Raw genomic sequence first — 21,156 nt, 5'->3', positions numbered from 1 at the left:
TTGCACCTTACCTTAGAAAAGCCTTACTAATTTTAATTTTTTTTTTAAGTTTTTTTTTTTTGATGTGGACCATTTTTAAAGTCTTTATTGAATCTGTTACAATAATGCTTCTGTTTTATGTTTTGGTTTTTTGGCCCCGAGGCATGTGGGATCTTAGCTCCCCTACCAGGGATCGAAATCTTAACCACTGGACAGCCAGGGAACTCCCCTAATTTGAGTACCAGGAAGCAATCCCTGCACGAAATCACATACTCTGCTAACTATAGTTAAGAGGACACTTTCTTGCCTTCTCTTTTTTGCAATCTTTCAAACATCCCTTGAAATGGAAAGTTTTAATAGAACTAAAATGTCAACTATGTGAATGCAAGGATTTTGTTGTGTATTTTAACTTACCATCCCTAAAAGGGATTAGATGCCTCAAAAGTCCTTGTTTTTGTCACTTACTTAGACCTTTTCCCCAGGCCTTTCAACTTAATGTCCTTAAACTAACCCTCCATACCTCTGTACACAGTTGTGGTGTAAGATGGAAATTTGTTGGAACATCCCCATCACATCAGGAAACAAGCTAACTGGACATCTCTCCTTGACCCCCAATATTTCCAGCTCCTCTGCTCTTGTAACATTCATATTACCATGTCATGCAGATTCACAGATCCTCAAAATCTGACCCTGGGAGAGAACTGCAGATTGCTTCAATCCAACTCCCTCATTTCATGCATAAGAAAATTGAGGTTTTCCCAATCAATTAAACAAGCGATCTTATTAAGCTGAACCAGCACGTAGTAAACTAAAATGGAGGTGATAAAATGAAGTGAGAAAAAAGAATTAGGAAGGACAAACAAAAGAGAGCAAGAGAGAAGAAGGAGGAGCATGAGGAGAGGGAGAGAAACGAACAAATAAAGAACAAATGGGAAAATATGAATAAAATTAATGAGATAAATGTAATAGTATTATTTATTATCAAAGAGTAAACACAAACATCTCAGGAAAGTCAGCATGTAACTACGATCACAATTCATTGTTGGAATTAAAATACAAATGAGAGCAACTAATATATATATTTTTAATAAATTTATTTATTTATTTACTTATTTATTTATTATTTTTGGCTGTGTTGGGTCTTCATTGCTGCGTGTAGGCTTTCTCTAGTTGGGGCAACGGGGGCTACTCTTCGTTGCAGTGCACGGGCTTCTCATTGAGATGGCTTCTCTTGTTGTGAAAACAGGCTCTAGGTGCTCAGGCTTCAGTAGCTGTGGCTCGTGGGCTCTAGAGCACAGGCTCAGTAGTTGTGGCACATGGGCTTAGTTGCTCCGCGGCATGTGGGATCTTCCTGGATCAGGGATTGAACCCGTGTCCCCTGCATTCACAGGCGGATTCTTAACCACTGTGCCACCAGGGAAGTCTGAGAGCAACTAATATTGATTGAGTACTTACTGTGTCTCAGTCACTGTGCTAAGAGCTTTTAATTTAATCATCAAAAGCCCTATAAGGTAGAAATTAATATTATCCTATTTTAAGATGAGGGCCAATGAAAGAGACAGCAAAGCAACAAAACTGTTACTCTAGACATAAAGATTCTTATTAAAATGCAAGCTTGCATCTTGTTGGTCTTTGTCTGTAATTGGGCTAATAGGATATTGGCTACTTGCTTAATGACTCGTCAAAAGAAAGATTCCAGAGGTTCCAGAACTGCATTTATCATTTTGGCCAAACTAGAACAGAGTCCTGTTTATTACTCTCTCCTGTTTTAACATGCTTTATATTTTGAAAAAGTTGCCCAGCAACTGGTAATATCATCTTTAACATTATTTCTTTTAGATTAATTTGGCAACCACACGCATGGGTAAGATTCATTTCACACCAAATCACTGTTCAGTGTGCTTGTTATCAGATACAGGGGACCTGATGGTCAGAAATTGAGTAATTTTATAATACAAATGAAATTTAAATATATCACAGCACCTTCTAGAAGTAGCCTGGATCAGAGCATTAAGTCTCAGCTAGAAGGATTTCTATTTTTTTTCCTGCCTTCAAGAGGACCCATGAGGTTACAAAAACGGTTATAATAACACAAATAAAGAAATAGATGCCACACTTCAGTATCTTCTAAATGTATAGTATACATACATGTACAGGTATAGGTATAGGAAGAGGTATACATGGCCAGAACACAGCTGCAGGGGGTCTCATTTGTAACAGTCTAGACAAATGGGTCCCCAGAACTGTACAGCATACATCTATGTGACTGTGCACACTGCCCTTGGAGTTCCCACACATACCTGTATGCTTTTGCATATTCAGATTTGTAAATTTAGAAGTTAGAAAGGGAACACAAAAATTGTTTCCTCTATAAATAAATGAGTAGACTTTGAATCCAGAAGAAAGTGACTTGTCAAAGTCAAAAAGTCAAGTAGTGGCAGAGCTGGAACTAGAGCCCTAGGTACAGTGATTCCAATTCAGGATTTTTTGCCTCAGCATTATACTACATTGCTTTGACCTATACAGTACAGGCTCATTTATCCCACACCATAGGTAAAGGGTGGTTTCTCTGTTTCCTTAAACAGAAGACCCTTAAAAGATACAAACACACACACACACACACACACACACACTCATAAACTTATCATCTATCTCTCTATCATAAATATACATTTATATACCTATAGTAACATGTAATATTATATAGAGTTGGGACATTATGAATACTCATTTCTAGGATGCACTGTTATGCAACAGCCTAGTTTTCTGAATGGTTCGCAGACTTGTATTTAAAAAATAATCATTTAAAAAAAATCAAGTAAAACAGAAAAATAAGAAGAAAAAGTTAAATTTCCCCAAATTTTAACCAAAAGTAAACCATTCTTAACATGGTGCAATATATTCTCAATACAAAGTGATCCCTGGCCATTCCACCGAAAATTTCAAAAACGCCTCCCAATACACATGCACACACATACAATCTCCTTTCCCTGTTTAATTTTCCTCTTTTGCACGTATGAGTATGTGCTATAGACTGTATTTTATTTATTGATCTTGTCTGTTTTCTGTCCTCCTCAATAGAACATGACCTGCACATGGGCAGGAATTTATGTGCGTTTTGTTCACTGTGCTCACTTGTGTCAGGCATACTGGAAACTTATTATAAATATATATAAAGAAAGGCATTTGATGAACATCATTACAAATGCATTTAAATCAATAGAGGGAAAGGTATGAAACTGATTAGTAAAATAATTTATGAAAAATGAAACCACACCATTCTAGTAAATGCAATCAATTTAAATTTTCTTGAATTTAACAAAAGAAAATGGAACCAAAGTTAAACTAAAATGTTCTTTAGCATAAGAGATACCAGTCCCTATGGGGTCAAAGAATTTAACTTTAACCGCAAATTTAATTAGAGGCCTGGCCTTTGCTCTCAGCTTCTGGGAGATAATCTCAAAGCCCTCACAATGTCATGAGGGACAGGACTTTTTATTTGCCTAAGGACCTTGGGCAACCAGATAGTAACTCTATGATTGACAGTGGGTCTCTGAGTCATGCCAATAATGTTATGTAGGGTTGGGGCTTTGGGTCACCCAGCTTGACCTCCTGAGGGACTGGAGGTGGAGGTTGACCACAGAGGCAGCCAACTAGACTTAAAAGATTGAGCCCCCGCAAAAGACTCTGGACATCAAGGTTGGGTTAGCTTCCTGAGTTGGCAATACTCCATGTACTGTCACACATCAATTCCAGGAGAGTAATACCCTCCTGACTTCGCAGGAGAGGACAACTGGAAGCCTTGCATTTGGTACCCTCCTGGATTCTACCCTACTGTTCCTTCCCTTGACTGATGTTAATCTATATCCTTTAGGTGTAATAAACTGTAACTATTATACGGCTTTTGGTGAGCTTTGTGTTCCTTCCAGTGAATGATCAAACTTAAAGGTGGTCTTAGGGACTCCCAAACTGCAACTGATGTTAGATGTGAAGGTGGTCCCACATGAACTGTTTTCTAACTTCACAGTTGGCTAAATTTCTTAGTCTCTAAAAGATGCCTACTTTAAGACAATAAAAAAAAGTTTATACAAATGTGAACAAAAGGAGCCTTTTTATTAAGTCTCATACTTTATCTTTACTTTGTATCTATGGATTTACCACCATAAAAGATGAGATAATCAATACTTATACCTTCTTCTCTCCTCCCACACAATTCCCATTTTTGTTAGTTATAAGTATTTTTATATTGTCAGGATTTATACTTCCATTAGATCTATAAACATAATTCAGAGCTTTTCAATCCTCTATATTTAAGTGGATTCAATCAAACCTTTCAACTGAAGGTGGTTCCTTCAATTTCTAAACTGCTTTATCTTCAGGTTCACTAGAATTTTTCATTCAGTGAATATAAAGAAGTAGTATATTCCTGTAAGTACATGGGAATTATATTCTCTGATTTCTTAAAAGTCTGAGAACACTACTTTGTTGCCTTTGGACTTGTAGGACAAGTTTGTTAGAACTAAAATTCTTAGGTGAAAGCATTACTTTCTTTTTTGGGGGGCACTGAGTGTAATGTTTTTGTTTTGAAAGATGCCTGAGACATTTCCCATCTTCACCGTATACTTTGTACATCTTGCTTTTTCTGCCTTAGCATCTTCTTATGGTTCTTCAATTTACGTTTAGTAATTTCACCAGAATATATATATTTTCTTATGATCATTCTGTACCATATTTTTTCCCCCTGGAACATAATGTGCTCTTTTGCTAAAGATTCAAGTCTTTATTTTCAGGAAGTTTTCTTCTGTTAGGTTTCAAATAGTTGTTTTCACTTTGATTTGTTTTCTTCTGCCAGAACATGAATGAAGCACATGTCAGATCATTGTCTATGCTTTCAAAATTTACCTTTTTAATTTATTTTATATTATTATTTGCTTATTCTTTATGTCTGTGTAACTCCTTAATCCCATCCATCTTGCTAACAATGTTTTCAGTCTTGTTTATTTTTAAGTCCTTCAGTGTGGTGTTCAGCTCTGTAATATTTTCATTTTTCCCTTTTATTCTTTGTCCTTTGGGTTGAGCATGCCTACTTTCCAACTCCATTTGTTGATCTATGATTTCCTTGCATTTTCCTTTGAGCTCTTATGTTTAAAGAGAATATTATTACAATTTTTTTAACCTATGGGAAATTGTTTTTCTAAACATTTTCTGGCCATTTGGGGGGACTTATTATTTTGATGTTCATCCATATATTTTTAGCTGTTTTTTATTTAGATTCATTTTCTCCCTTTCTTTCAAGTTTTATTTTCTCTATGGATTTCATGTTTGTTCCTTCTCAATTATTATTACTGGGCATAGAAAAGGAGAAGGCTGTCCCCAGTTTTTACTTGGATTTGTCTCTCAAATGCACTGTCACCAAATTTTTTATATTATTTGCTTTGGGGGCGTATATGGGACACCCCTTCCTTCAGTTTCATGCATTTAAATAGTAAGCATAGCACAGAAGAAGGACATTTGGGTCAGAGGAACTCTGTTACTGCTTCATCTTTTTCTTTCACTTTTAACATCCTATCTCCATTTAGAGGCTGATTCCTCTCTGAGATGGTAAGTGTAAGCCTCCAATAAGTTTAAATTTTTGAGAGACACACTTAAATCTCCTCACATAGTTATGAAACAGTTATTGGTCCAATTTTTTTCTGATTACCTGCTATGTAACGAAACAACATGCAAATGAAATGATAAAAGACTAGAATTCATATGACATTGGGTACTTTTTTTTCATTTTCAAACTGAAAAAAAAAAAAAAAAACAGGAAAAAAAATCAGAAGTTGCCCAAATAAATTGGAGACAATCATAACGTCCTGCATTATGGACATTATAACAGTCTGACAGGGACTTTAAGATATTAGAAAATTATAATGAAGTCAAGCCAGTAATACAAAATACAAATCTTCATTGTATTCCTATTACATGATTACTTAGGAATGACTCAGCTTCACCAAAAAGCTTTAATTATGAATACCAAATTTTTAACGGAACCAGTGCAATCCATTCAGAAAATTAACTGTAAAGAATGTAATAATACTCAGTAATATCAGCACTTACTTTCCCCCAATTATTTTTGTTCGCAATGCACATGTATTTCTGAAATGTCAACAAGACCCTCACAGTCCCATAAAACGCATTATAAAAATAGTTTGTACCTTCTTTAAGTTTCAAACATTAGGGCAATTTATACCAGCTTTCAATCTATTTCTTTACTCTTTAAAAATTATACTTTTATCTCTTTTGATAATCCTCACTAAATGTTTCTTTTTACTTTTTAAAATTATGCTTTTTATTACTTCCTTCCTTTTATACTCTTTGAGTTTATTTTAGTTGTTTTTTAAAATTAACTTACAGAAATGGATATTTAGCTCACTAATTTTCAGCTATTCTTATCTGAGTTTTGAAATGTAACATTTTCATTATGATTCAGCTTAAATTATTTTCTATTTCTATTTCTATTTTTCTATTATGATTTTTTTCTTTGACTCACAGAAATTTAGAGATGTTTCATTTCCAAATATATAGAAGATGATCTAGCTGTTATTTTAAACATTTCCATCTTAATTAAACTGTGGTCAGAGAACATAATCCATATATACTCAAGCCTATGTAATTTGCTGGAATACCCTATGTGGTCCTGTAATCTTTGTGAATGTGGGATAAACGCTTAAAAATAATGGATATTCTGCAGTTTTTAAATGCAGTGTCCTATATATGTTCATTAGTTCAAATAGTTTAGTTATTGTATTATTCTAATACACTACGTCATTGAAAAAACTTTTTGCATGTTCTATCAAATAGTAAAGAACTAAAATAAAATATTCTACTATGATTCTGGATTTGTTTATTTCCCCTTGAGGTTATATAAATTTTGATACTTTTTTAAAATTTTCATTTTTATTATTTAAAAATATTATTGTTGAATATAAATTCTATTTTGATAATTATTTCCTCCAAACAAGTTGAAGATATCTGTCCACTATATTTTGTCTTCCATGGTTGCTATTGAGAAATTAGCTGTCTTTTACTCCTAAGAAGGTAATTTTTTGGCTACTTTAAAAATTTTAGTGATATCTTGACATAGTTTTTAAGGAAACCATATATTAGAAGCCTACATATAATTTTTGAGTGATATGAAAATGAATGGAAAGTAGAAATAGTGGATTGAAAACACAGAAAATGGAGTCAAATTAATACATATCGGGACCTATGCTTGTTTATACATTATATCATTAAATTTGAAAACTGAACAAAAGAACTAACTATCATTATCCCCATATTACAGGGGGAAAAGATGGGAGATAATTGAGGTTTTCACAATCTATGGCACCACAGTTCATCTAGAGGCCACTATGTTATTTATAGAAGTTCTCAAATTAAAAGAAAAGGTGATAATATTTAGCATAATTTACAAGCACAAAGTCTAGAGGAGAGGTTAGCAGATCTCAATATATTTCTTTTGTAAAGAAAACATTGTACTTACTTTGTGAAGGAAATTCGCTCTCCCAACTGATCCAATTTTCCCAGTGTGATTCATGAAACAAATGTTTCCTTCAGTAGCTCCATAAAGCTCACACATCTTAATATTTCCAAATCTGTCTAAAAATTCTCTCCATACGTCACTCCGTATGCCATTTCCAACTGCCAAACGTACCCGATGATCCATTTCTCCTTCTCTCTGTTAGAAGAAAAGATTTTACTAGTAATTTACTATTTCCAGTTCCCAATTTTTTCTTTCGTTGCTATTACTTAAATAGCAACCATCCAGAAGTAAGTTGCATGTGTGCAATAATGCAAAGGAGTAAAAAAAATATCAATGTAAGTCCATGGCAGAACTAAGTCCAATAGCTAATGAAACTAACACTGGCCCAGAGTAATACAGCTTTATTTCCCTATATCTGGCAAAATCGCTTCCTAAATTTGAGATGCTGAAGTCTTATTTTTCCTGAAATATGCTTTCTTCCTTACCAGAATGGAGGTTCCTCAAAAAATTAAAAGTAGAACTACCATACGATCCAACAATTCCACTCCTGGGTATTTATCTGAAGAAAACAAAAACTCTAATTCAAAAAGATACTGCACCCCATGTTCATTGCAGCATTATTTACAATAGCCAAGACATGGAAGCAACCTAAATGCCCATCAATAGATGAATGAAGAAAATGTGGTATATATACACAACGGAATATTATTCAGTCATAAAGAAGAATGAAATCTTACCATTTGTGACAACATGGATGGACCTTGAGGGCATTATGCTAAGTGAAATAAGTCAGACAAAGAAAGACAAATTCTGTATGATCTCACATATATGTGTCATCTAAAAAAAACAAACAACAGCAAAAACAAAAACCCAAAACCCTGAGCAGAGAACAGATTGGTGGTTGCCAGGGGCAGGGTGAGGAGCGGGCAAAAATGGGTAAAGGGGGTCAAAAGGTACAAATTTCTAGTTATAAAATAAATGTCTTGGGGATGTACTGTACAGCGTGGTGACTATAATTAACAATACTGAATTGCATATCTGAAAGTTGCTAAGAGAGTAGAGTGGACCCTTGAACAACCAGGGATTAGGGACAAGGACCCTCCATGCAGTAGAAAATTCAAATGTAATTTCTAGTCGGTTCTCAGTATCACCGGTTCCACATCCACAGATTCAACCAACTGCAGATCATGTAGTACTGTGATATTTACTACTGAAAAAAATCTGCATATAAGTGGACATGCACAGCTCAAACCCATGCTATTCAAGGGTCAACTGTAAATCTTAAAGTTCTCATCACAACAAAAAGAAAATTTGCAACTATGTATGGTGTTGAATGTTAATTAGACTTATATTGGTGATCAATTTGCAATATATACAATATATTGAATCATTACATTGTACACCTGAAACTATATGTTTTATGTTAGTTATACCTCAATTAAAAAATTAGAGTAAGAATATAATATCAGCTTAGTCATGGTACGTCCATGATTCCTTCTGAAGTACCTCCAACCTTACAAAAGTAATACAAAATAACAAGAAATAACAATAAATAGACAACAATAATAGAGAAATCAATGTCCCTGACACAATTAAAAATGATCCAATGAACACATTCTTTACCTTAGTTCCTTCTCAGTCTTAAAGGAGATTTTAATCTATTAACTCTCAAGAACAAAGAAAATGTGAAAGAAAGGTAATTTCACAAACTGAAAGGTGAATAGATAAAAGGCATGTGACTAAGCATAGTAGTTAATTCTGAAATCTAAGCCCACAGTTGGGAACGCAACACATGCTCCTAAGAGTGTCAAGGAAACAACAAAAAAATGAGGAAGGCAGAAGACTTGGTTGGAAATTTGTTTAAGAAGCATCTGCACCCCTAGACACCCTGATTCAGATAATACATCTGGGAGTCTGACCTCTGCACACTGGTCAAACACTGGAGACACTCTGGAGAAGCCCAACCAGATACCATTTCAGGTGCAGGAATCTACTGAAAACAGTAAGTTCAATGCAAGCCTGAATACTAAATGGTGAGATCTCAGAGCCAAACTAATCTACAGAGGTAGAAATCAGAATATTGTTTGAACAACAGTTGGTAGGACAATGACTGATTTTTTGATGACAACCAGGGGGGATATCTTCAAGAAGAAAATAAATAAAATTGATTAAAAATACTTGAAGTGTTGTTAAATCTTATTCAGAAGTTTGGGCTATGATGGAGAGATGAATTAGTAACAGGCATTTAGAAAGCAAAATTTAAAAAGTCAATTATTTTCAGTAATCAAAAGTTAAAAATTGTTATTATATTTTAAATACATTATGTGTCAGCTATGAATAAAATATATATAATTTTTATAATGAAAAAACTTATTATCAAAGTATTTTAAAATGATCATAATTAGACCAGTGCCATAGAGGGAGAAGAAACATATGTGTGTGAATATGTGAGTAGGAAGCCAGGTAGATGATAGTTAAGACTGAAAAATCAAGAAATAGTAACATACATGTTTTATTAAGAAATATGGAAGTAAATAAAACCCAAAACATCTTAAAATAATTAAATATGTTTACCTCTAGAGGTCAAGTATTGATAGGAGGGGGTATTGTTTTCTTGAGAGTACTATTTGATTTTTCAGAATTGTAAAAGTACTAATTTAATAAAATAAAAATTAAATTAAAAAAATAAAATAAGAGCCGAGGTTGTGGATACATCAGAATCTGACTTGCTGATTTCCTTAGGCCCTTAAACCCTTAAGGGTTTAAGGTAAATATTCCACTGATAGAAAAAAACAAAAAAACAAACAAACAAAACAAACAAGCAAAAAACCTCACTCAATCAAAGTAGCTACTTCCAAGACAGAGGATTCTTTTCTACCACTAAATACTACCAGGAGCAGTTCTGTCCTGGTTCCACCTCCCATGGGCATGTCCAGTATTGCCCACCTGGCATGGAACTAGCTCTTGGATTTTTCACTACTATTTTCATATATAAAACAGTAGTGTTGCAAATCTTAGGATTTATTCTGCTTTAACAGAGAACAATCTTTTATTTTTATTTATTTATTATTTTTAAAATTAATTAATTAATTAATTTTTTTTGGCTGCGTTGGGTCTTCAGTGCTGCGCACGGGCTTTCTCTAGTTGTGGCAAGTGGGAGCTACTCTTTGTTGCAGCTTCTCATTTCTCATTGCAGTGGCTTCTCTCGTTGCTGAGCACGGGCTCTAGGCGCGTGGGCTTCAATAGTTGCGGCACATGGGCTCAGTAGTTGTGGCTCGCGGGCTCTAGAGCACAGGCTCAGTAGTTGTGGCGCATGGGCTTAGTTGCTCCGCAGCATGTGGGATCTTCCCGGACCAGGGATCAAACCCGTGTCCCCTGCATTGGCAGGCAGATTCTTAACCACTGCACCACCAGGGAAGTCCAGAGAACAATCTTTTAAATGGCATGATTCTTGGATGCTTTTCAGGTTAGAGATGAGTTTTAGCAAGTATTATTTATAAAATGAATTGGCACACTCTGGAAAACCAATAAGAAGGTGGTTTACAAACCAAATTCCATAGACTTTAACCTGTGTCGGCTATATAGCTATTCAAGCTTACTAAATAATAATATTCATCCAAAGTCATTCAACTGATATAGAAAATAAAATCATCAAAACTAGGATAAGGCTTTTGTCTAGAAATATCAAAGTCATGTATTTAACTCTCAAGATATGTATTTATTTAAAGTATTTAAATATTTATTCTATTTTCCTTTCATTTAAAAGAAAGCCCAGAAGATCATGCTTTGAGGAATATGAAGAAAGATCAACAGATTCATTATTTAGTGTTGTGAGAAAAAAGAGAATGCATATTTCTTCTGTTGTTGATATGCATGCACTCCTAAAACAGTAAAATACAAATGACAATTGATATAAGGGATATAAATTAGCTATTTTCAGTTTATTGAGATACAATCTAGTTTCAGTGACATTATTCAGATTTTTGTTTACCTGATTAAAATCATGAGCATGGAAATATATATATACATATATATATGAAAATAATATGATTCCTTTATCTATAATAATGATATAAAAATTACATGAAGCTCTGTAGCAAGATCAAAATATATAGATATATAGTTATTTTTGGCACACACACAATCACATGTATATACATAATGGAGAGAGAGAGAGAGATAAACAGAAGTTTTAAAAAAAACTAGTTTGCCCAGAAATGGAAACTTTGCCTAAAAGATATATAATACACAATAAGGTGTTATCATAAATGTTATCAAGATGTTATCAAGGGTTTAGCAGGGGCTAAATCCAGCCTACTTCCTGTTTTTGTAAATAAAGTTTTATTAGGACACAGTCACACCCATTTATATGGATTGTCTACCCTGCTTTTGCAATACAGAGGTAGAATTAAGTAGTTGTGACAGAGACAGCATGATCCACAAAGCCCAAAATATTTACTAATCTGGTGCTTTACAGAAAAAGCTTGCTGACCTCTGCCCTAAATTATAAAAAAAAAAAGTAAAAAAAAAATCAACTTAATATTTACACACGTTAAGCACCACCAGGTAAACTGGACAACACACTTGTGCTACAGATTGGTGAAGCTTCTTCATCCAGATTCCCATTTAAGTTCATTCTATGTCTTCTTCTTAAGAAACGCTGTATCTCATTGGAAATAACTGGGAGTTGGTTTTATTTGTAAAGCAGGTGTAGAGTTTCTTATACACATTGAGCATATTGGTAGGTGGGCAAAACATTGTTCAGATGAGCCTTTAAAAAAATCCTACCCAGGTAGTGATGTTGTGAAGCTCTCTTGGTAACCCTGGAAGATGACTGGAAGCCAAGCAGAGCCTGAAGTAATAGCAACATTAACCCAGCATCAACTGGCACGATGCACTAGGATGTTGGCAGGAGTCAGAGATAGCAGCTAAAGTGGTCCAGATAAAAGATGATTAGAGGAGGAACCCAGATTATGGTCAGGGAAATGGAAAAGGAGGGTCAGCAGAAAGACAAACGTGTGGAAGAAAAAATCATCAAGACTGGCAAAGGGAGCCTTCAAACGTTGCCCTGGAGTATATGGAAATTGAGAGGAGGGTCTGAGGTTGCTAATTATATTTGGTCTTATATGCGTCCATTTTGAAGGTGATTTGTGAAATTAGTGGTAAATCATCTAAAATACAACTAAATCTTCCTAATGCCCATCTATAATTTAAAGAATCTTCTCTCTGTCCATAAGTCTCCTGAAGGCTTCTTCAATTTTATTTTTTATTTTTTTATAAATTTATTTATTTATTTATTTTTGGCTGTGTTGGGTCTTCGTTACTGCATGCGGGCTTTCTCTAGTTGCGGCAACCGGGGGCTATCCTTTGTTGCAGTGTGTGGGTTTCTCACTGCGGTGTCTCCTCTTATTGCGGAGCACGGGCTCTAGGCATACAGGCTTCAGTAGTTGTGGTGCGTGGGCTCAGTAGTTGTGGCGCATGGGCTTAGTTACTCCGTGGCATGTGGGATCTTCCCGGACCAGGGCTCGAACCCATGTCCCCTGCACTGGCAGGCGGATTCTTAACCACTGCACCACCAGGAAAGTCCCTGAAGGCTTCTTTAGAACAAATTCCTATTCCTTTCACTTCTTCCTGAGTTATGAAGTTACCACCTAACTGTCACTGGATATCTAAGCTGTGTTGGGGACAGAATGAGAAGAGCATGCATAAATACAAGTACAATTAAATGAACTAATGAACACATAGCACCTTCATATGTACATACACAAGAGAAAGACACAGAGTGGCAGAGACTAAGAGACAGAGAGACAGAGATGGAGAGAGTCTGAGAGAGTGCATGAGAGACAAAAAGACAGATAGAAAGCAGGAAAGGCAGAGAGTGAAAGTGAGAGACAGAGAGAGGGAGAGAGGGAGAGAATATGATCAAAACAGAGAAAGGGACAGAGTGAAATAGAGAAACATAGAAACAGAGTGACATATGCAGAGGCAGAGAGAGACCCACCACATGTGAGAGAAACACAGAGACACTCAGAGAGCTGGACACACACACACACACAGAGATGCAAAGTGAGACACATTCACACAGCACAGAGATCCACAACACACACAGAGTGAAAGACAGTGACAAAGAAGCATGCACACAGAGGGATATTCTGTCACTCTCTCACACACACACACAAACACACACATACACACACACACACAGCCAAAAAAAAAAAAAAGATATAAACTAGACACATATACCGGAAGACAGAGAGGCACACACATAGAGACACATAGCTGCTCACAGAGACATCAGTATTGAGACACACGGAAAGAGATACATGCAAATAAAAAGACTTACAAACAAAAATCAAGGCAAAGAGAGTCCAAGAAAGGGGGAAAAGCAGAAATCCAGAGAGAGTGGGACGGGAACAAAAGACACGTCTGCAGCTGTATCAGAAGCAAGGGAGTGAAATATGTCTGTGCCTCCATGACCAGGTTATTATATTATCTCATTTTAATCACCATGACAACCCCATGAAATAAGAAGCATTATCCCCATTTTGCACATGGGGATAATGAAGTTCAGGTCCAAAGTCATACACCAAATAAACAGAGATAGAATTTGAACTCATCAAAGTGTAAGTGTTCTGTGGGCAGAGAGGGAGGGAAGGAACGAGGGATGAGAGGAAAGAAGGAAAGAAGGGGCGGAGGGAGAAAACCAGCTCAAAAACCCTTAACAGCCCCTGCTCTATTTTTCCAAGCCTTTCCCCATGATTTCAGTAATAGGAGGCAATTGAAACCTGGGTTTCTAATTCAGCAGTAAGTGCTTAAATGTTTATACACTGGCACACACACAGAGTAAGCCATTTTACAGTACACAGAAAGGACTCATTTTATTGTCAGCCCTTTAAAATCCCATTTGAAATTTAAGAATTTGCTGGATGGGTCAGAGCTTTTAATGTAGAGACCCCAGGGTTATGGATTTCAGTAGACAGTCCCTCTGGCTTTCAGTACCACACATCACAATGATGTGCGGATAGCAGCGAAGGAGTCACGTTAATTTGTACCAAGGCTCTTGTTTCTTCAAAACATCCTTTGAAGAGCTGTTTTCCAGGAGTGTCTGTTGAGCTGCTATATTTGAGGCAGTGGTTGAACTACAGTTACCTCCTACCCAGTCACAGATTTATTCACTTGCCAAAATACGCAGGTCTCTAACAACACCTCTTAGAAACAAAACCTCTTTCTTCCAGACCATGGGCTTAATCCTACTCAGTGAATCTACAACACACCTGGGCTGAAGAGCCTCTTTGTATGCCTGTGAAAAGTGAAACTCTGGAGGCTCTGTTTCAATACAGGTAATTTTGTGTATCAACCCTGATTTCTCAGGAAACAAAGACGGTTGATAGATGGAGAGACAGAAGAGAAACATAAACTCAAAGTGGAAACAAAGGGACAAATCATTTCTGCCTTCAGTCCTGGATAACTAGCGGCTTAATGCACAAAACAAAAGTATGGTCTAATTCCTAAAGGATCATCGAAAACATATTAACAACATGTGTTAGGGATTATGATTCTTCCATCATGATTCTATTTAACAGAAGACCTCTTTTCCCTAAAACCCACTGATAATCACATACGCACATGTATCACACCCACACATCCCTGTAATAAGAAGAATAACTATACATTCCAACAGTTTGCTTCTTTCACGGACACTCTACTACTACACACTGGAAAAATATAGGCAGCAAGCCCAGTGGGTATCACAGAACAGGGACAAAGAAACCTTAAATGCAAACAGGATATGAGAGAATCCTGTTAACAAGAAAATAGGCACAAAACAGCAGTTTCTTATACTGAAGCAGGAAAGGCATGGTGGAGGGGAGAGGGCAGGGGACTCTTCTGAGAAAGGACATAAGAGTATTTAAAAGGCGAGGCCCTCAAGGCTAAGATAGCGTGGGCTCAGCTGCCCGAGTCTTGGTGTAGCTGCCTTTCCAGTCTGGTTACGGGCAGGCCACGGTTTCAGAGATGACAGTCATCAGTTCAACAAACCATTTTGAGTCATAAATAACAGCTAGAAAAGACCTCTGTGACTGCAAATGTTACAGCAGAAAGATGTAACACATAGTGGGCTTATTTCCAATTCATTTTCTAGAAATAATAAGTAACTGAGATTACCATTTGCAGACCACCCACTCTGCACAGGTGCTTTCTATCCTGGCAGCACCGGTGAGAACTGAAAATGGGAGGAAAGCAATGCTTCAGACCAGAGGCATTGCACAGTTGCCTTGTAGAGAAAGACCAGCTCCAGGAGTCTGCAGGACTCACCTCTGACCCAAATGACTGTTTTCACTCACCTAAAAAAAGGCTGTGCAGATGTAAAGGGAGAATGATCTTCCCTGGAGACCCAGAAAGAAGTCACCTGAGCCACAACTACCACAAGTCACTAATGAATGTTCTGAAAAGTTCAGGGGCCCATTAAAAGTGCAGGATAATTTCTGCTGTGAGCTGGACGCAGCAATGGCCTGACACCCTTCACGCAATGATGCTGACTTTGATTTTTCCAAAGTCTCTCACTGGGACTCTGTCCTCCCCAGGAACTCTGACTTTCTCATTACAATTGAGCTTTCCTTTCAGGTCTGGACTAGGCAAAGATTGTGCCGATCGTGAACACATAGATGTCCCAGCAACTGGTCTCATTACATTTGTTACTTTATTTTTTTAAATAATTCAACAAATTTTTATTGAGCACTACTATGGCAGGCACCATTCTGAGTACTGAGGATATAACTAGAGATAAAAATGATAAACTCCCTGCTGTCCTGGAACTTATATAATAGGGTGGGGAGATTAAGTGACAACAAATAAAAATTATCTATAAAATATGTAATGGGGTAATAAGTTCTATGAGGAAAATAAAGCCGGGAAAGAGGATTCAGAGACAAACACTGTAATAAAGAGCTGACTCCATTCTTGATGTTTGACTGCTGAGAGCTTTCAAACCACCCCCAATCCCCTTTCCTCTTCTGCCCTATATCTGGGCAAGCTCTTGAGAAAGCCCAGGGTTCCTTCCTTTGGCAGCAACAGGAAATTCAAAGCGCATGAGCGATCCTGCATGCACAAGGCCCCTCACCTTAGTGCTAGCCTCTTATCACAATAAATGCTGAACCTGTCTCTTTCCCCTGCTTTCTCAAGCCAGTTTTTGACCTGCTTGGGCCCCTGCCCTACTCTCCCCAGAAAGCCCCATTATAGGAGTGATAAACCTGTTCATATTCTCTTACTGCACGTGTGGCATCGTCAGTCTCAACATTTGAACCAGATTTTGGGTACGGGGTCCATTGGAGTTGGGAAGGTGACCATACCAGATGTTTATGGGGGTTGTTGCCAGGAGGAGGAGGAGGGGATTTCAATGGATCAGGGAGTGAGGCATGCAAACATATGGGGGAACACTCAGTGGGAGGAAACTGAGAGTCCTGGTGCATTGAAGAAAAAGCGAGGAGGCCAGTGAGGCTGGGGTGGAGTAAACAAGTAGTCTGGTGGGGTGAGGGAGCGGATAGGGGAGGAGGTCCCAGCAGGGGAAGCAGATCACATAGAGCTATGTGGCCCATGCCAAGGGAACCTGGATTTTCCTCCAAGTAAACTATCAGAAGGATTTGAGTAGTGAAGTAACATAATCTGACTTACATTTTAACAGAATCATTCCAATTGCTACGTAAGAATTGAAGTTAGGGGGGCAAAATGGAGTTAAGAAGAGGCCATTGCTGGAATTTCAGGGGAGAAGTAGTGCTGATGGAGATGACAGCAGCAGGTCGGGTGGTAAGAGGAGGTTTGAGTCTGGATATATTTAAAGGTTGAAACTGCAGGATGTGCTCATGGACTGGACAGGAGGTGTGAGAAAAAGAGAAGCTGCAAGGGACATTCTAGAGTGTTTGTGACTGAGTACCTGGAAGAATGGAGTTGTCATTAACTGAGACAGTCAAGATGGAAGCAAGGGGTACATGCAGATGCGGGAGGTGCTGGCAAAGTTAGTCACTTTTGAGACGAGATGTCAATCAGATTTCTAAGTGGAGATGCCAAGTAGGAATCTAGACACATAAAAGTTGACATCAAGGGAGAAGACAGGGCTACAGATATAAATTTGAGAGTTAAGTTGTAGATGGTATTTGCAGCTGGGAACATGTCCAGAGAGAAAAGGGAAAAGCTTGACTGAGAGTCCTGGACACACTAACAATTAGAAGTCAGGAAGACTGAGGAAGATCCAGCAATGGAGGCAATTTAAAGCTATAAACTGGCATTCCCGAACCTGGTTTATATGAGTCTAATCTAAAAACAGGTACTGATAAATGCGGTTCTGAACCTGTCAGGCTGGAGGCTAGAACAATTTTGGCACATCTGCTATGATAACAAAAATGTCTTGCGAGGCCTCTTGGGAGAAGGCTGTCTCCTCTTCCACAGAGCCCCCAGCATTACGGTCAATCTGTTTTCATTTGTATTTCAGTACTTAACTCATTAATCCTTATGTCAGCTCTGGATGTAATTGTTATTACACTCATTTTATAGATGACAAAACTGGGGTGGAGGCTGCTCAGAAAAGCAAAAATTTGCCCAAGATCACAGAGCTTGTAAGACAGGGAAGATAGGCTTGAACTTCAAGCTCCCCAACTCCAGGGGGCAAAGAAATTAAATGCTTTGCATGATGTCACATGATGAATTAATAGAAAAGATGGAATTAAAACCCTCATCTTTAAATTCATTGTTACTTTTTTTCATTGGGAATAAAATCATCTATTGGAAAATTCTAGTTGGTAATAATTTGCTAAAGATTCTTGTATTTGCTGGTAAGCCTTACTGGAAGGGCAAAGATCGACCATTTCTGACCTTGACTTCCTATGTCCGTAGCATGAGTATCAGGAACAGACAATTAAAGGAATAGGCAATATGAAAAACAGCAAATAAATAGTAAAATAAATAATCTTGAAGGTAAATTTTAAAATGTTAAGTCAGTCTGGAATGTAGGAAAACCTTACTAACATACCACATTTACAGTAACAGCAGGATATACTCCAAGAGGAAACAGGTATAATGTTTTCAGGGTTTCTTATTTTATTTTTATTTCTAATGTTTTTGTGTGACAAGTATAATATAAAATTGTTAATATTTTAACATTATTAAAAAGTTTTATTTTAAAATAATCATGATCTAAATTGACTTTTGCAATCAATGTTGTATGATTTTTGTTAGTCAAAGGCCAATTATTTTTTAACACCACAAAAATTACTCTAATTTTATAATGACATTCATGGAAAACATTACCATGTTCTGCATAAAAATAAAATCCTTCCATTTGTATTGGCTTCCCAGTTTACATTTTTTCACATGTATCTCATAACCAGATGGTGAGAATCAAAGGCCAAATTAGGAGAGCTAGATATTTTACATAAAGACAGAAACTATGGCTCAAAGAGAAGAGACCAGCAGAGAGTCATACAACACGGGCTTGAAACTGAGCCTGTCTTTTGATTCCACAGCCAACACACTATCTGATGGCTTTCCACATAAAGCTAAATTTGTAGGGAAATTTAATAAATAAAGGATATATGTATTCTTAATGGAAATGACAGCAGGAAAGGTATAAGCAGATAGACACAAAAAGATATGTATACTTTATATGTACCACTACCCATGAACTACGAATCATTAAGTATTAAAATTAGCACTTATAAAAAGTCTTTAATATATACGCAGTTCTAAAACTTTCCAAAATATTAATTCCCTCCTAATTCTACTAACATTTAGGTTGCTAATAGCTATCTTTTTTTATCTTACTCCCTCATATTTTTTTGTTTTTTCCTTCTGCCTTTATTTATTTATTTATTTATTTATTTATTTATTTATTTATTTATTTATTTATTTGGCTGTGTTGGGTCTTTGCTGCTGCGCGCAGGCTTTCTCTAGCTGCAGTGAGTGGGGGCTACTCTTTGTTGCGGTGCACTGGCTTCTCGCTGCAGTGGATTCTCTTGTGGCGGAACACGGGCTCTAGGCACGCAGGCTTCAGTAGTTGCAGCACGCAGGCTCAGTAGTTGCGGCACGCGGGCCCTAGAGCACACGGGCTTCAGGAGTTGTGGTGCGCAGGCTCACTAGTTGTGGCACACAGGCTTAGCTGTTCCACGGCATGTGGGATCTTACTGGACCAGGGAACGAACCTGTGTCCCCTGCATTGGCAGGCGGATTCTTAACCACTGCACCACCAGGGAAGTCCAGGAAGGCGGATTCTTAACCACTGCACCACCAGGGAAGTCCCCTTCTTTATTTATTAGTTGGAATTCTTCTGGTTCCTGTCCCGGGCATTTGTGTACCTGATCTTCTGAATGAAGTAGAATATAAGCCATGCTGAAGAAATAATCACCAAAATAATAAAGGATATTGACATGAAGACTAGAGAGCCACGGCTGAAGTTCTTTGGCAGCATTTGAGTTCCAATTGCTATTGTCATTTGTACAGAGATGTTTTTCTCCAGGTAACTCAAAATATCCTTACCTCTCAATTCTGTAATCATGACAGCAATAAAATGTCAAGTGCCTGGATGAGTCATGGTGACTGGCTCCTCTTTGGATTTATTATTGTAGATGACCGCAGCAACTGCATTGTGGAAAGCAGCCTGTGATATTTTCTCTTTAAAGGTGCAATTTCCCCTCTGCAGCAAGGCAATCCACTGTTTGATGTTAGGAGGGACAAAGAACTGTGTTCGAGGATCACAACTCAGATGATCAGCAAAGTTCTGAAGGCCAGAAGTCTTAAATCAAGGTTGTTGGCAGGGCCATCTTCCCTCTGAAGGTCCTAGTGGAGAATCCTTGCTTGCCTCTTCCAGCTTCTGGTAGCTCCAGGTGACCTTGGCTTGTGGCTGCATCACTCCAACCTCTGCCTCTGTCTTCACATGGCCTTCTCCTCTGTCATCGCTCATATTTCTATATTTGTAGTTTCTAAGCAGAAAAGAAAGTTCTGGTTCCTTGCCGACTTTTCTAAATGCTTTCATATTTAGTATGAGAATAGTAAACACATCTTTGATTTATTTCAGAAAAACTGGGTTTTAAAAGAGAGCTGATTTTCTCAACCATGTAATAATATGCTTCAAATATTTGGGGAAAAGAAAAAATTTAAAAAGTAAAAATATCTTTAAACTACTAGGTCTTGGAGGTAAAATCAATTGTTGTGAGTGTTGTCGAGAAGACAAGGGTAATGAAACTAAATCAGAACATCTTAATAACAGCTAAAATTCACGTTAATTTTAAAACGGCATTCCTTAGAGGTTACTATGTGTGATGAAAAAGTTTCCACAGCTTAATGCTTTGAGAAACTACATCTTTCACAACATGTGAAATGAGGAAAACATAATGGTAAAACACTTGAAGTTATATAGAAACTAAGAAAATGAAAACACGATAAAAAGAACAAATGCTTTAAAAATATCCATTTTCAATTAGAAAAGAAAAGAATAAATGGTAATGCCCTGAATCAGGGACAAGGTAATGCCAATGCACTTAGCCTGTAACCATCTTCAGACCCATTCAAAACATAACTGGTAAAACAAATAAACAAACAAGTTCAAGAGATTTAGGTTAAGTCAGCATCATTTAGTCTCCCCTATTGGAATTTTATTCTCTGGT

The 21,156-nt window shown here is 37.1% G+C and overlaps 1 protein-coding gene across 2 annotated transcripts in view; it reads right to left on the bottom strand.

Annotated features, from left to right (window-relative positions):
* Positions 1–21,156, bottom strand: part of SLC27A6 (solute carrier family 27 member 6) — a 57,102-nt gene that overhangs the window by 10,179 nt on the left and 25,767 nt on the right. For both annotated transcript variants that reach the window (XM_061188124.1, XM_061188125.1), the window contains exon 5: positions 7,508–7,702. In XM_061188124.1, coding sequence (XP_061044107.1) covers positions 7,508–7,702 — 195 coding nt within the window. The remainder of the gene's footprint in view (positions 1–7,507; positions 7,703–21,156) is intronic.

Source organism: Eubalaena glacialis, chromosome 4, assembly GCF_028564815.1.
Source record: "Eubalaena glacialis isolate mEubGla1 chromosome 4, mEubGla1.1.hap2.+ XY, whole genome shotgun sequence".
Taxonomy (NCBI): domain Eukaryota; kingdom Metazoa; phylum Chordata; class Mammalia; order Artiodactyla; family Balaenidae; genus Eubalaena; species Eubalaena glacialis.
Note: the sequence above shows the minus strand (reverse complement) of the source record. Positions and strands in the feature narration are given on the sequence as shown.